At 30.6% G+C, this 14434-nt stretch overlaps 1 protein-coding gene across 1 annotated transcript; it reads left to right on the forward strand.

Annotated features, from left to right (window-relative positions):
* The first annotated feature begins 1122 nt into the window (after window positions 1–1122).
* On the forward strand, window positions 1123–14151 carry LOC129963710 (astacin-like metalloprotease toxin 5). The gene is made up of 6 exons (XM_056078231.1): window positions 1123–1199; window positions 4605–4681; window positions 5943–6030; window positions 8009–8117; window positions 12701–12882; window positions 13622–14151. Exons 1-6 carry the CDS (start codon window positions 1130–1132, stop codon window positions 13861–13863), a joined length of 768 nt encoding a protein of 255 aa, XP_055934206.1. The 5' UTR covers window positions 1123–1129; the 3' UTR covers window positions 13864–14151.
* Window positions 14152–14434: the final 283 nt, after the last annotated feature.

Below are 14434 nucleotides of genomic sequence, written 5' to 3' on the forward strand. Positions count from 1 at the left end.
GGTTTCAGACCCGATTCCACTGAAGAACCGTCGTGTAAGCGGGTCTGGGGCACACTAAACGTTCTGGCCAAACGTCCTCCCTCTGGTGTGGAGAGGGGGCTGCCAGCTCAGGTGTCGTCCTCGTCATCTGACTGCGGTTCAAAATGACGAGGTCCATCCCAAAATAGCCCTAGTGTTGCTTTGAAACCAGATGTTAACATAACTAAACTAAAAAAAGCCAGCTATTAATCATCAAAAAGGGCACACAAGATCTAATAAAAACGACAGATTAACGCTAAAGATTATTATTTCGTAACTTTGTTCGGCAGTGCCATGCAATGAATGAACAAATACCGCTATTCTTTACTATATATTGAAAAAGCTCATGGGACTTTGAAAGTAAAAATCCGAGTGGCTTTACCTAAGGTCCGCAATTTAATGATGGCGAAATAACACTTTTATTAAAGAATATGTGAGAAAGTTTAGGAAAACAACTCGCTCTGATTTTAAATAATTATAAAACGATAATTCAATTTTATTGAGCTATTCCTGGTAAATTAATATTTGCTTAAATGTGCTAAGATAAATTTACATTGTATTTGTCATGATGTTTATTTTCTTAAAGTTAGGTGCATATTTTTTTCTTATATTCTTTAATTAATTCGTTATACACTTTTGATACTTTTATTCAACTGATAAAAAAAGTAGGTTTATTAAGTGTAGAGAAGATTGCAAGCTCTTCTAATCAAAAGAAGAAACAGCAAACTTGGGAGAAAATCCCATTTTATATAAAAAAAATATTTTATTTATATATTTCAATTTATTTTAGCTTATTTCCAGCTAAAATTGTGAAAAAAAAAATTTTTTTCCCTCTGTGTAAGGCCTGTGTGAATATGCATGATTAGTAAAAATTTAAACAAGACATTTATGAGGGGAAAGAGCTGAATTTTTATATTTTAACTCTTTACCGGTAAAATTACCTGTTTACAACATTTTTTCAACCTATTATTTTCGATTGCTTTTTTATCTATTATGATCGGGAAGTGGGGGTGGAGGTAATATGGGAAATGTCATCTGGTCAGTATAGGATGTGATACGCTGAGTGATATTTAAGGTCTGCTGTGTTTGTTCAATTTTGATTGTTATCAAAATGATTCTTTGTCAAGCATTGGCTATTATCTTGTTGGGTTCTTGCTTCTGTTACGGTGAATCGGACAAGGGCAAGTGAAAATTTCTCTTTCTTATATCTGTTGCATTTTAAAAAATATGCTTTTTTTTTTTTATCTATTACAAATTTAAAATTTTGTAATCTGTTGCCTGAAACGAAGTATTCGAGAGAAAAATTCTACCTTTATTTATCGTATCCATAATTAAAGAAGAAAACTATTTTATATATTTAAAAAATGTTGCTACATTTTTATGATATTAACCCTTTTTTTGCATTATTTTTTTTTCTTGAAATGAATCAAATAAATCAGGGTGATATAATTCAAGCTCTAGAATAAAGGAAAAATGTTTTAAAAAATTCTATTATAAATATATAATATAAAATAATTAAAAAACTGTATGATGAAAATATCCATCATCATGCAAATTTACATGTTAAGCTCAGTGCAAAATCTTCAATGTCCCTCTCTTCTAAATTTCTCCACTCATTATCGCTTTCATTAGAAAAAAAAATATATATCAGATTAGTTATAAAAAAATATTCAAGGAAATATTCAAATATTCAAATTTTTTCCAATTACAACAAGCAGAGGAATGACAAGTTCAAACACGCTATAATAATTGCGACATTTTTTTTTTTTTTTTGACAGCTACGTTTCTTATAACGCAATGAACGTGAATAAAGTTGTCAGCAGCAACCAATTTACAGTACACCTGTACACTTTGAGTATGCAGTACACACCTGCATACTTTGAGTATTGAGTACAAAGTATACAGTACACCTGTATACTTTGAGTATACTTTTTCGTTCACTAAATGTTATGATGGAAATTTCCATCATCATGCAAAGAAGGGTAAAGTCATACTTATAAAATACAAGCATAATCCAAGAAAAAAATAACAAATTTACTGAAGTTTACAAGAAATAACAGTGAATAAAAAATATCATGAACTTTTGGAAGATTAATAAAATAATGATAAGAATGTGATAACATTTCATTTTAAAAACTCTCAGTAAGGTATGCGTTTTTCTCGTGGCATAATCAATGTGGTAAATTCTGTGACTTCCATTTAAGTGCCCCGACGACATCTTTTATGTTAAAGGTGATGAATTGTTTTCTACCATACTTGTTCGAAATGCATCCTATATATTTTATACAGGATTAAGTTCAGATGAATATCCAGACCCCATCATTTACTGCATTTCTTCACTTTCAAGAAGTTAGTCAGCAAGTGTCACACTGTGATATCGTGCATTATCATACACGAAGGTGATACAATTTTCAGTGGCAACACAAAAATTATATGCAAGAGTTAATATAATATTCAGGTTATAAGCTTTCGTATGCCTGCATAATATTATACCTACTCAGAACGTAACACCGCCACTTCTCTTATGGTCAATATCCAAGATGCAGTGAAAAAATAAGCAATCCCGAATTATTGACTGTTACAGCGTCTTGAATCGGACAATGACCAATATTTTCTTTCACTGATGAACAGTCTATTTCTCTACTGCTAATAAGTCTACATGTATGCTTACGATATCACTCATAAATCAGTATTTTTTTCTTGAAATTTTTTAACTATATCTGATATAACGGTTTACGTTGCAAATCAAAACAATTTCCCTCATCACTTCTGGCATGACATTCAGTTAGTTGGTCGTACTTTTCTGTATCCCTTATACAAATGAAGTTTTTGTTTAAAGCATATTTCTGAAAAGTAGAAGGCAGATTTGAAGACATAGAAGAATTATATTAATTTTAATATCCGTTCCGGGAAAGCATAATTATTTACAAGCAGAGACGCGGACAAGGTACGTCCGCCATAGTGCGACACAAAAGCAGAAGTAAGGAAGGAAGGAACGAAATAAATGATCACTAGTCTTATATAACATGGGATTTCCGGCCACGTGGGGATTGAATACACGTGTTCATCTTTGACAAGAGCAACGGAGGGATCATTTTCACTTGATATGAATTGATTGCGCAGTAATTTTTACACAGCTTCATACGTATATATATATATATATATATATATATATATATATATATATATATATATATATATATATATATATATATATATATATATATATATATACAGGGTGTTTATAAAGTCCCGGACCCATTTTGATGTTTAATAACTCGTAAAATAATAAAGATATAAACAAACTTATGGCATTTATTGATGGAATAACTCATATATTTTCCTTTTCAGGTTTGAATATTTTTACTTTTGTAAATATCGTCTGCACGTGTGGTTATTTTCAGATAATTTCATTTTCCAGTCTAAATATCTGTACTTTTCTAAATATTGTCTGCTTATTAATTGCATTTTTCTCTCTTTTGTTTTTGGCAACTATTGCAATGTTATGTTTACTTTTGATGTGTTTGTTCTATGTAGTACTTTTGTATGTGATGTTTTATTCGAGTGGATATTAAGGAGAATGCGTACACCACAAGAGAAAGCACAGATTTTATGGTGGTTCATAGAAATGAAATCGATAGTGCAAGCACAGAGAAATTTCAGAAGAATTTACCAAAAAGATCCTCCATCCAAAAACAGCATCTTGCGGTGGAAAAAGAATTTTCTAGAAATTGGAAGTATTGAAGATAAGAAACGTTCCAGACGTCCTTGCACAAGTGATTTTGATGTTGAGCGTGTCAGAGAGACATTTTGACACAATCCTAGAATATCTGTGAGATCAGCGGCAACAGAATTGGATATGCCAATTTCGACGGTGTACAAGGTTATTAAGAAAAAATTAAGACTGCATGCATACAAAGTTCAAGTTTTGGAACCGAACGATAGGCCTAGGAGGATGGCCTTTGCAACAGATATGCTAAGGAGGATAGAAGATGCTGCTGATTTTCTGAAGAGCATAATGTTCTCCGATGAAGCATCCTTTCATGTTTCTGGCATTGTTAATCGCCATAATGTGCGCAAATGGCTCTGTGGATGCCGACATGCTTGTCGCTACCTGGCGTGAAATTGACTATCGACTTGATATTCTCCGTGCTACGAAGGGGGCACACGTGGAAGTTCATTGACAAGGGTCATGGAACTTTTTGAGTCTATATAACCATTTATGTTATTAATTTTAATCTATCTTTATTATTTTATGAGTTATTAAACATCAAAATGGGTCCGGGACTTTATAAACACCCTGTATATATATATAGTAGAATAATATGTGCGTGTTTAAAATACCGTTTTTAAATATTTTATCTAAAATATCTTCCTGGTATAAGATTTTTTTTTAACTGGAGAAGGCGGATCAAAACAAACTTTATAAACTTTCTAGCATAGTTAGAAAATGAGAACGTTATTTTAAAATAAGATGTATTGTAAAATTAAAACTTTAATCAAATTCCGCAACTCAAATTTCTATACCATTTTTCTTTATTTGAAGAAATAGAGAGACAATGAATAATTTTATTTTCTTATTTTAGAAAAATATTTGGAAGAAAATCCTTTAGAAAATCCCGACTTATTCGAAGGTGATATCATAGGCCTTGACATTTCAGATGTAAGGAGCTGATGCTTTCCATTCTTTATTTCGTACATAAATTGATCTTTTAATGAACAGATCTGAATATAAAATATATTTCAAAATTGAAATTGTTGATGAAAAATTATAATATATTTGTTTTTCATACAATGCTCATGCAAGTCTTTAATCATACGAATTTTTTTTTAAATTTTAATTTATTCAAAATGAGAATTTTCTGGATAAGCTCAGCTTGAATAAGAATCATGGGCAAATTTTAAGGATGGGTAAAGTATGCTTAACATGAGCTTTTTATAAATGTGTAAGCAATTCCCTCATACACACTACCATCACCATTAAATAAAAAAACCTGACACACTGATATACATAATTATAACAAGATCACTTTAGACAGCTCTGTCAAAATTCGGGAAAATTAAGGAAGGTTTTTTTTTTTTCTTTTTCTTTTTTTTTTTTTTTTTCTAAATTTAAAGAAAATTTATTGAATTCAAAATGAAGTGATCGATCATTTTTCTTGAACTGTGGAATATTCAACTCATAGAATAACCCTATGGAACAAGCATATTCTTTATCATAAATTAATATTGTCTGTCAAAATGTTTATCCAAAAAAGTTTTTGATAAGCATCATCTGAAAATTCTTCTTCAATCCTTGTTGGTCTTTGACGTACATTATTTTAGATTTCCTGGCATTACAGCATAGCTATTTTTTTTTTCCTAAAATTCCCAATTAATACATAAAAAAATGGATATTAAATATTGAACCAAAGCCTCTTTAAGTGGCCTTCTAATAATATTGTTAGTATTTAAGTTAAAATTTAATTTCTTAAAAAAAGTCTAAAATATCCCCGTTCCTTCTATGGCAAATAATATTAACTAGATTCTAGAAAGAGAATTCCTCCGCTTCTACCGAAGAACCATCTAGTACACGTTAAATCCGTTCGCGCCAAAGCCCTCCCGCTGGTGTGTTGTGGATGTTTGGAGATGGAGGTGTCAGCTCATGTATTGTCTTCGTCATCTGACCGCGGTTCAAAATGACGAGGTCCGTCCCAAAATGGCCGTAGTTTTGCTTTAAAATGGGACGTTAACTAAATTTATACACACGGGATGCAGAAATTTTCATTCTGAACAATTTTGAAACTCCCATTCTGTTTTCTTCTTTCGGGTTAAACGAGATAATCAACAGAATCCTTTTTAATTTCGAAAGATATTAAATCCATCATTAATTATCTATTTTCAATAAGCACTTTTTCTTATTAATAAACTTATGCTTTTTCCAGGACCGGAATGCCGTTGCGAGGGATGAACGACTGTGGCCCAGGGGCGTTATCCCATATGTTTTCGATCCCGGACTCTCTTCAACTGTCCGTGAGTTACTTCGGCACGTCTTATATTCAGAAAACACCAAATTCCAAATTAAACAACTTAGACAATTGAATTTTAGGGGGAACTCATTTCCCTTCCCAAATTTCCAAAGTCAGATAGTTTTTATTGATTTTAATTTAATCGTTTAATCATCTCCAATCTAATTTCAAGTATGGGAATGAGAAGGTGAACTAATCAGATTTTCGCAATTCTAATGGATAGAAAAATGGTGTGAGATCGAGTAACCTCCAATGATAGGTCACATTTCTTAAGTGAGTTTTGAACACATGGGCTGTGTCGTAATGGCTGTTATTTTGCTCGATACCCGATTAAATGTCGTGGCGGCCAGTGATCCAGCTCATTTCATATACCTTTATTTGTTGAGTATGATTCCCTTAAAGTAATCTCTAATGAATCTGTTTTATCAACAAATATTACAAAAAACTTGAATAAAAACATTTCGTTGCGATTTACCCTAGAGAAGGTTTATTCAAGTAGGAGGCTTTATAATAATAATAAAACTTAAATTTAAAAGTAATTTTAGGCAGTGTGAGAGGAAAATTATGAAATTATTTTTAGCCCTAACAACAACAAAAAAAAAAAATGCTAGGACTGTTGTTAAGTGATCAGTTAGTCAACTGTAAAAAGTTGGATTTCACTGAATTTGCATGCGAATTTGAAAACATGAAAAATGTCTGAAAACTACTTCCTGACATTTAAAGGATATTTTATTTTAATTTTAAATCATAACAAGTATATAGACCTTGTAAATTAAAGAAAACACTAAATTAAATAAACATGAAAATAGCTTAAAATAAAAAATAAATCCCCCACCTTAGCATCAAAGTTGCACGGCTCTTAGGCTGTTATCTAGTTTTCTTATTAGATGATCTGGCCCTGATCACAATACTTGTTTGATCCCATTGCTTTAAAAATTAGGCATATTTATGTGGTTATAGATTGTAAAAGGCTGTAAAAATACCTCAAATATATAAGATATCAAGATATACAGAATGGAAACTCTAGCTTCTCACTCAGGACCACATTGGCCTGGTGGTAAGGTCTCAGATTTGGAACTGGTGGGTTTTCAGGTTCGAGACCAGGTTTCACCGAAGAACCATCGTGTAAGCGCATCGGGTGAACGTTGAATCTGTTGGGACCAAACATCCTCCAACTGCTGTGGTGTGAAAGTTTGGACAAAGGGGTGCTAGCTCAGGTGTCGTCCTCATCATGTGACCATGGTTCAAAATCACGAGATTTATTCCAAAATAGCCCTTTTGTTGCTTTAAAACGACACGTTACTAAAACTAAACTAAATCCGCTTCTCGAGCGTGTATTTCCGCTTGTTAACAGATCAAATCGTATCCCAAGAGAGAAAGAAAAATTTTATTTCTCTATTAGGTCTTTCGATGGAGGGTAAAAGAATTAGAGGTAAATATAATTTTTAAACATTTATTATTTAACTTCATTTGCTCCATAGTTGTGAAGTTGGAATTTTATAATCGATTTTCCATTCATCACCTAATGTACTAGAATTTTGAAAATTTGTTCGCTTGCTTGTTCTCGATGGCAATAAATTATTTTATTCTTTTCCAAATATAATTGACAGCTAATCGATTTATTTAATAAAATTTTTATTTAGTGGCACTATTTTATGACATTTCTAGGAATTATGAACTTTTATAGGAAACCAAAATTATCGTAACTAAAATTTCTCTTTGTTGATTTAAAGGTGACGGTTGGCATATCTAGGGAGCTATGAGCTTTTATATGAAACCAAAATTATCGAAATTGGTTCAGTGGTTTTAGATGGCGAACTTTGTTAAAAAAATATCTCCATAAAGAATGCATTATGGAGATCCCCCCTCCCCCGAATTCTCTCAAAAATACAGAATAGAAAAGGTCATCCGACCTTTGATCTTAGTACCCTTTCAAAGTTATTTAGAATTTCTCTTCATTGACCATCATTTCATTATTACAGGTTTGCAAATGGTGTTGAAAGCTATGTGGAAATACGGTAATCAGACATGTATCCGTTTCGTTCCACGGACGAGGGAAGCTAATTATGTGCGAATCTACCCAGGCCAAGGGTAAGAATTCTTTTAAGTCAGTCTACAAAGGAACTGTCAAACAGAACAAGATCTGTTGGCTTAATGTCCTCATCAACACAAGATATCATATGATATCTTCATGATGTTGTTCCATAGCGTATAAATATTGTAACAATATTTTTGGATATTTTGTTCTAATAAGGACTACATTATCCTTAATTAAGGGAATTTAAGTCAATATCTTGAGAAAAGATATGCAATATGCTCTTATTTTCATTTTATTTATCCTGAAAATAGAGCTAATGCACAAGGTGTCTACTGTAATCATAACCCAAAAGCTAATTTTTGAACGGTGCAGCTCAAAAATGCTTTAAATAATATGGTTTACTTTTATTATTCTTAAGAAAATAAAAGTATTGCTGAATGAATTACGAAATATAAATTTTTGTACAATTCTCTAGAATTATGATATTTTGATGATAATAATGATAATGATATTTTGATAATATGTTAGAGATATTTTGATGATAATAATGATAATGATATTTTGATAATATGTTAGTGATATTTTCATGATAATAATAATAATGATATTTTAATAATATGTTAGTGATAGTTTTGATGATAATAAGATAATGATATATTGATAATATGTTAGTGATAGTTTTGATGCTAATAATGATAATGATATTTTGATATAATATGTTAGTGATATTTTGATGATAATAATGTTAATTTTTTTTTTGATAATATGTTAGTGATATTTTGATGTTAATAATGATAATGATATTGTGATAATATGTTAGTGATAGTTTTGATGATAATAATGATAATGATATTTTGATGTTGATAATGATATTTTAATAATTTGTTAGTGATATTTTGTAGTTATTTAATTATATATATATATATATTCATGCGTCTAAACTTGGCCGAGTGTTGAGATGTTTGTTGACGAGAGTAATGGTCTCGTCTTTTCCATTTGAACTAAATTGGATGCCGACAATTCCTCTCTTTGACTACGATCACTTCACAACTTTAATTTAGGCCCGCATTTCCGAATTATATTATTTCGCCATTTTTGTATTTCGAGCTTTTCCATATCTCCTTAGACATTTTTGTTGCGGATTGCAGTCGTTCCATTATTATTTTGTGATACAATATATATATATATATATATATATATATATATATATATATATATATATATACAAAAGTATTAGAATCAAGTTAATAGGAAAAACAAAAATCAAATAAAAATTAAACCAAAAAAATTATTAAAAAATATTAAAAAAGAATCCGGCCTGAAGACTTTTTCAAGGGTCACCCTCAGGCAGGGATTCAAATAAAGGGATTTTTTCTGTGAGGACATACAGACATTAAGTCTAATAATGATTCCTCGTGACCCGAAAATCCCCCGAAATTATGCTCAAGAGATATACCATTTTAACAGAAAGGAAATACAAAATAACAAATTAGAAAAAAACCACAAAGTAAAAATACAATAAAAACAATAACAATAAAAACAAAAACAGCATTAAAATTAAAATTAAAATTAAAAACGAAAAGGCCAGAACATACCATGTATATGGTACATATGGTATGTTCTGGCCTTTTCGTTTTTAATTTTAATTTTAATTTTAATGCTGTTTTTGTTTTTATTGTTATTGTTTTTATTGTATTTTTACTTTGTGGTTTTTTTCTAATTTGTTATTTTGTATTTCCTTTCTGTTAAAATGGTATATCTCTTGAGCATAATTTCGGGGGATTTTCGGGTCACGAGGAATCATTATTAGACTTAATGTCTGTATGTCCTCACAGAAAAAATCCCTTTATTTGAATCCCTGCCTGAGGGTGACCCTTGAAAAAGTCTTCAGGCCGGATTCTTTTTTAATATTTTTTAATAATTTTTTTGGTTTAATTTTTATTTGATTTTTGTTTTTCCTATTAACTTGATTCTAATACTTTTGTATCAATTCATCTGTGTTTTAGAAGTAGCTGCAATTGCGCTCTCTAAATACTATGAAGTTCCTTTTTGGTTTTAGTTTAAATAGGTTATAAATTTTAGTTGCGATTTCGAAACTGTTTTGTTTCGTTTTCATTTTAGTTTCGTTTTCAAACTTTTTCTTACTTTAGATTGGTTATATATATATATATATATATATATATATATATATATATATATATATATATATATATATATATATATATATATATATATATATATATATATTAATTGCTAAAATGATTGGTGATCAGATTCTTTCAATCTGTAAAAACGAAATGAAATTCGCCAAATCTAATGGCGTGACAAAATAATGCTCAAAATTGTTAGAAAATAAATTTTGATTAAACTAATATTTACAAGAAAAATTCGTATACATTTCTTTAAATTATCATCTTCATTTTTACACTTTATCTAAAATTAAATTGTGTACACCACAGCAGCTTTGATGATTAGGTTTCTTGAGTTCACACTTAACATGAGATTAAATTATTATTTTACATCACAATAAGCATCATTATTCAGAATATGAATTCTGCCTTATTATGTTTGAATTATAGAATATCCAGCACAAAAACGAATGCAAGCTAAATTTCGGAGATGCTTTGGAAGTAATATGGAATAGAAGTCGTCACATTTTATTTAGTGTCTTTTGTAGGCTGGTGCAGTTTGTATCAGCATAACAGACACAATGTATCAGATCAGACCAGAGTCAAGCTTCATCGGCACCGTCTTGCAAATGTCTAGTGAGCGCCTTTATAAAGTGGAGATATTAGGGTAAAATGGCTTACAGTTAATAATTGAAATAACATTTTATTGACATGAATATAATATGAAAAATAAACACCTTTTATACTTTGCGCTCTTATGTTCTGTACGATTTTACAAGTATTGAGGGCTTGGGCTTGTATGTGATAAAGAATCAATACTGTAAAGAAAAATTTATCAAGTCTGATTATCAGTAAAATTAATGATAATAATTAAGCTCAGAACATCATTTGTTTGGAACAAGGAAGTTATTTTATTATCTTTTTGAATAAATGAACTTTGGTGTTGTCTAAAGATGTGCCACAAAAAAGAAATTTAATGGCGTTCAAATGTTAGCATGGCTAAAGCTAGTAATTCTTCTGGTTCTGTTGTTAGCATTGGCCATAAGACTTAATTTTATATATCTTTTTTTTTTATCTAACTTGGAAATTTTCTCTTTTTCATCAAATTTTTATTGTCTTGGAACAAAGAAATTTATATATTTAGAAAGTACTACCAAGAAATATTTTGAATATTTCTGAGAAAGCTTTTCTAAAATAACCTTCTCTTTTTCTCGACTTTCATCATTTTAGTTTTTAAAAAAAGTATTTTCTATGCCTATTTTGTATATTATTGGCCTGTTATGGACTAATATAGTTATTCCAAGATTTTTATCTGAAAGTATAGTATTACAATGCATTCTTTGGTAATTTAAACAAATTCGTGATACAAATTAAGTGTGATAATATAATTGATTCAAGACTTATAAAATCGCATAAGCATATTTGGGGAAAATATAATTCTTATTAATGAGGAATATAAGAAAAGGTAGACACACTGGTAATCAAAAGGGTGGAAATATCTTTAATTCAATTATCTAAAAAGAGATATCAGCAGTTTTCACTTTTTCATTATTTCATATTAAAAATGCATATTAATAGTTCGACTGGCTACAAACAAAAACCAATAGAATGTTGTTAAAAAAAAAAAGAGTTTCTTTTTTTTTTAGTTTATTAATATTTCGCTGACTATATCTCCAAGGCTTAATATGCTCATTGTCGTAGAGTCCAATATAAGAATATCTTCACATGTTATTATTTAATAAAGCAACATATACTATATTAACATTTGATATACAATTCATTATTAATATTTTAGAATATCACTAATAATTTAGAATAATATTTTAGAATATAATAATTTAGAAAAATATTTTAGGATATAATAATTTAGAATTAAATTTTAGAATGTCAATATTTAGAATTTGGAATCATAATATAGTTATATCAGTAATATATCAGCAGTAAATCGACATTCGATGTCCCTACGTGTGAGATGATTTCTGACTAAGAGACCTCATCTATAAAAAGTGAAATTAAGAGAAAATCATTAAGGAAATCAATTGTACCTGCTTTGACTTTACTATATACAGAGCTTGGCTAAGGCAGGGGCATACGGGGCAGTTGCTCCGGGCCCCCACATCAGAGGAGGCTTCCAAATCGAATAGAAAGTTTATTTTACGTTTCCTCCTTTAATGAACTTTAAAAAAAACAAAATATCAGTACAGTGTTAAAATCCATCAGTTTTATGTTAGTTTCTTCATTAATCTATCGTATGAAAGCAAAAAAATCTATATTTCGTAAATCCATGGCTTTCTAGGGTGGTATTCAGCTAAATTGTCGCAAACTGCATAGTTTTAAGTTTAAATAGCGCTTTGAATTGAACGAAAAATACCATAGACAAGTTCTATGCATGGTTCTTCATTACTGAAGTAGTGAAACAGACCCCAAAGAAGGTTTTTGCCCCGGGTCCAAATAAGACTAAGTCGGGCCCTGACTCTACATATAATTTTTCCCACATATTCTTCCAGGTGTCATTCTCAAATCGGAATGACCAAGTCCAAATCGATTCAGACCCTCTCCCTGGGGAAAGGATGCGGGTACCTGGGTACTGTCCTGCACGAACTGGGACACGCTGTTGGCTTCTATCATGAGCACAGCAGATCTGACAGAGATAAATGGATAAAAATCTTTTGGGAAAATATAAAAGAAGGTAAGTTGATTCGTTTTTTTCATTCACATTCATCGCCCCCTGTGGAGTGTGTAAGGCATTTTAATGATAAGTTCAATGCGGATTGAAAAGCCAGATGCTTCCATCTCAGAACCGAATAAGTAGACAGCTTCTATGAGCGTAAGATATTAGCGTTCTGTAAGTGTAAAGCTATAAAGAAATGGTGGGGAACTTGTATGTTATGTAAGTGGAGAGATGATGGAATCATTTATCTCAAAAATATCGATAAAAGAGAACGGTGAATATATTCTTGGTCGAAATTTTGCAAACAATTGTTAACAATTCAATTAAAATGGCTATATGTGAAAACATTGTCTTCGAGCTATCCCTTTATAGAGCATTCTACATTTCCTCTGGCTTTGTGTCTTTTTTTATGGTTTATTTGATCTTCAGCATTGCATTGACTTTAAGCCTTAAATACTTCTTGCTGTTTCAGACACTCAATAATAAGTAGTGGGACCGCCTTTGTCAAAAAAATAATAATAAATAAATAAATAAAAAGAACTGGATACCACTTTTCGAGAATCATCACTTTGCTAGATTTTCAGAGAGAAAATGGGAAGACGAGATTCCATCATTTCATACTTCATCGACAAGCAAATTAAACCATTGCGATTACATACAAAGCCACTACAATAAATGTCACGTTTTCACTTGGATGTATGAGATATTTTAAGCTCAAGTCAAAAGGAGTTTATCGACTTATCTCTGTTATTTACAGGTCAAGAATCTCAATTCAAAAGACTGGAACCTGCAAATAACAGACTCCTGACTCCTTTCGATTTCAATTCTATCATGCTGTATGGTTCATACACTTTCTCCAAGGACAAGGACAGACTCAAAACGATGGTTGGAAAAGATGGAAGAATTATCGAGCCTACTCGAGAGAAAACTAACTTGTCTAAAAGCGATATCATCAGGATTAGAAAATTGTACAATTGCAAGCCGTCAGTCAGGAGCTGATATGTTTATTTAGTGAATGACAATAATAATATGAATATATATTCTGAAATATTTTTTAGATAAATGCAATAATTTAATTCTTATTTCTGACCCATTAAAATCTGATACTTTTAATCTTTTTTTTTTCTGAAAGATGAATTTATTTTGTATTTTTATTAGAATCTGTTATTCTCTCACAAAGTTAAGTAAATACATTTTTCTTTTATTATGGCTGTTAAGATGGCAGCAGTATTAAATATGTATTTTAAATTTCAGTAATTTCATGAATTGTTATTTTGTCAAATATAATGTAAATAAATAAAGAATATAAGGAAGTTGATTCTAAAATTTAGTAATCCAAAACTTTATTTTTTTTGTGTGTGTGTGTGTTTCAAGTGATTAAAAAATTACTTATTTTTTTAATGGGTCTAATCTATCCCTTCAACCGGCTGGAACGTAGAAAGTCGCTCCAACGTGTCTCTTGAATACCGGCTGGAACGTAGGAAGTTGCTTTCCGAAAACTGTTTTGAACCCGGCTGGAACGTAGGAAGTTGCTTTCCGCAAACTGCTATTAACCCGGCTCCAACGTAGA

The sequence above is a fragment of the Argiope bruennichi genome, chromosome 3 (genome assembly GCF_947563725.1).
Source record: "Argiope bruennichi chromosome 3, qqArgBrue1.1, whole genome shotgun sequence".
Lineage (NCBI taxonomy): Eukaryota > Metazoa > Arthropoda > Arachnida > Araneae > Araneidae > Argiope > Argiope bruennichi.

Bases quoted from the DNA above. Each gene is read 5' to 3' on its own strand.
- LOC129963710 (XM_056078231.1), top strand. From the start codon at position 1,130: ATGATTCTTTGTCAAGCATTGGCTATTATCTTGTTGGGTTCTTGCTTC. The intron at 6,031-8,008 runs GTGAGTTACTTC...TCATTATTACAG, and splicing joins CGGACTCTCTTCAACTGTCC to GTTTGCAAATGGTGTTGAAA. The intron at 8,118-12,700 runs GTAAGAATTCTT...ATATTCTTCCAG, and splicing joins CGAATCTACCCAGGCCAAGG to GTGTCATTCTCAAATCGGAA.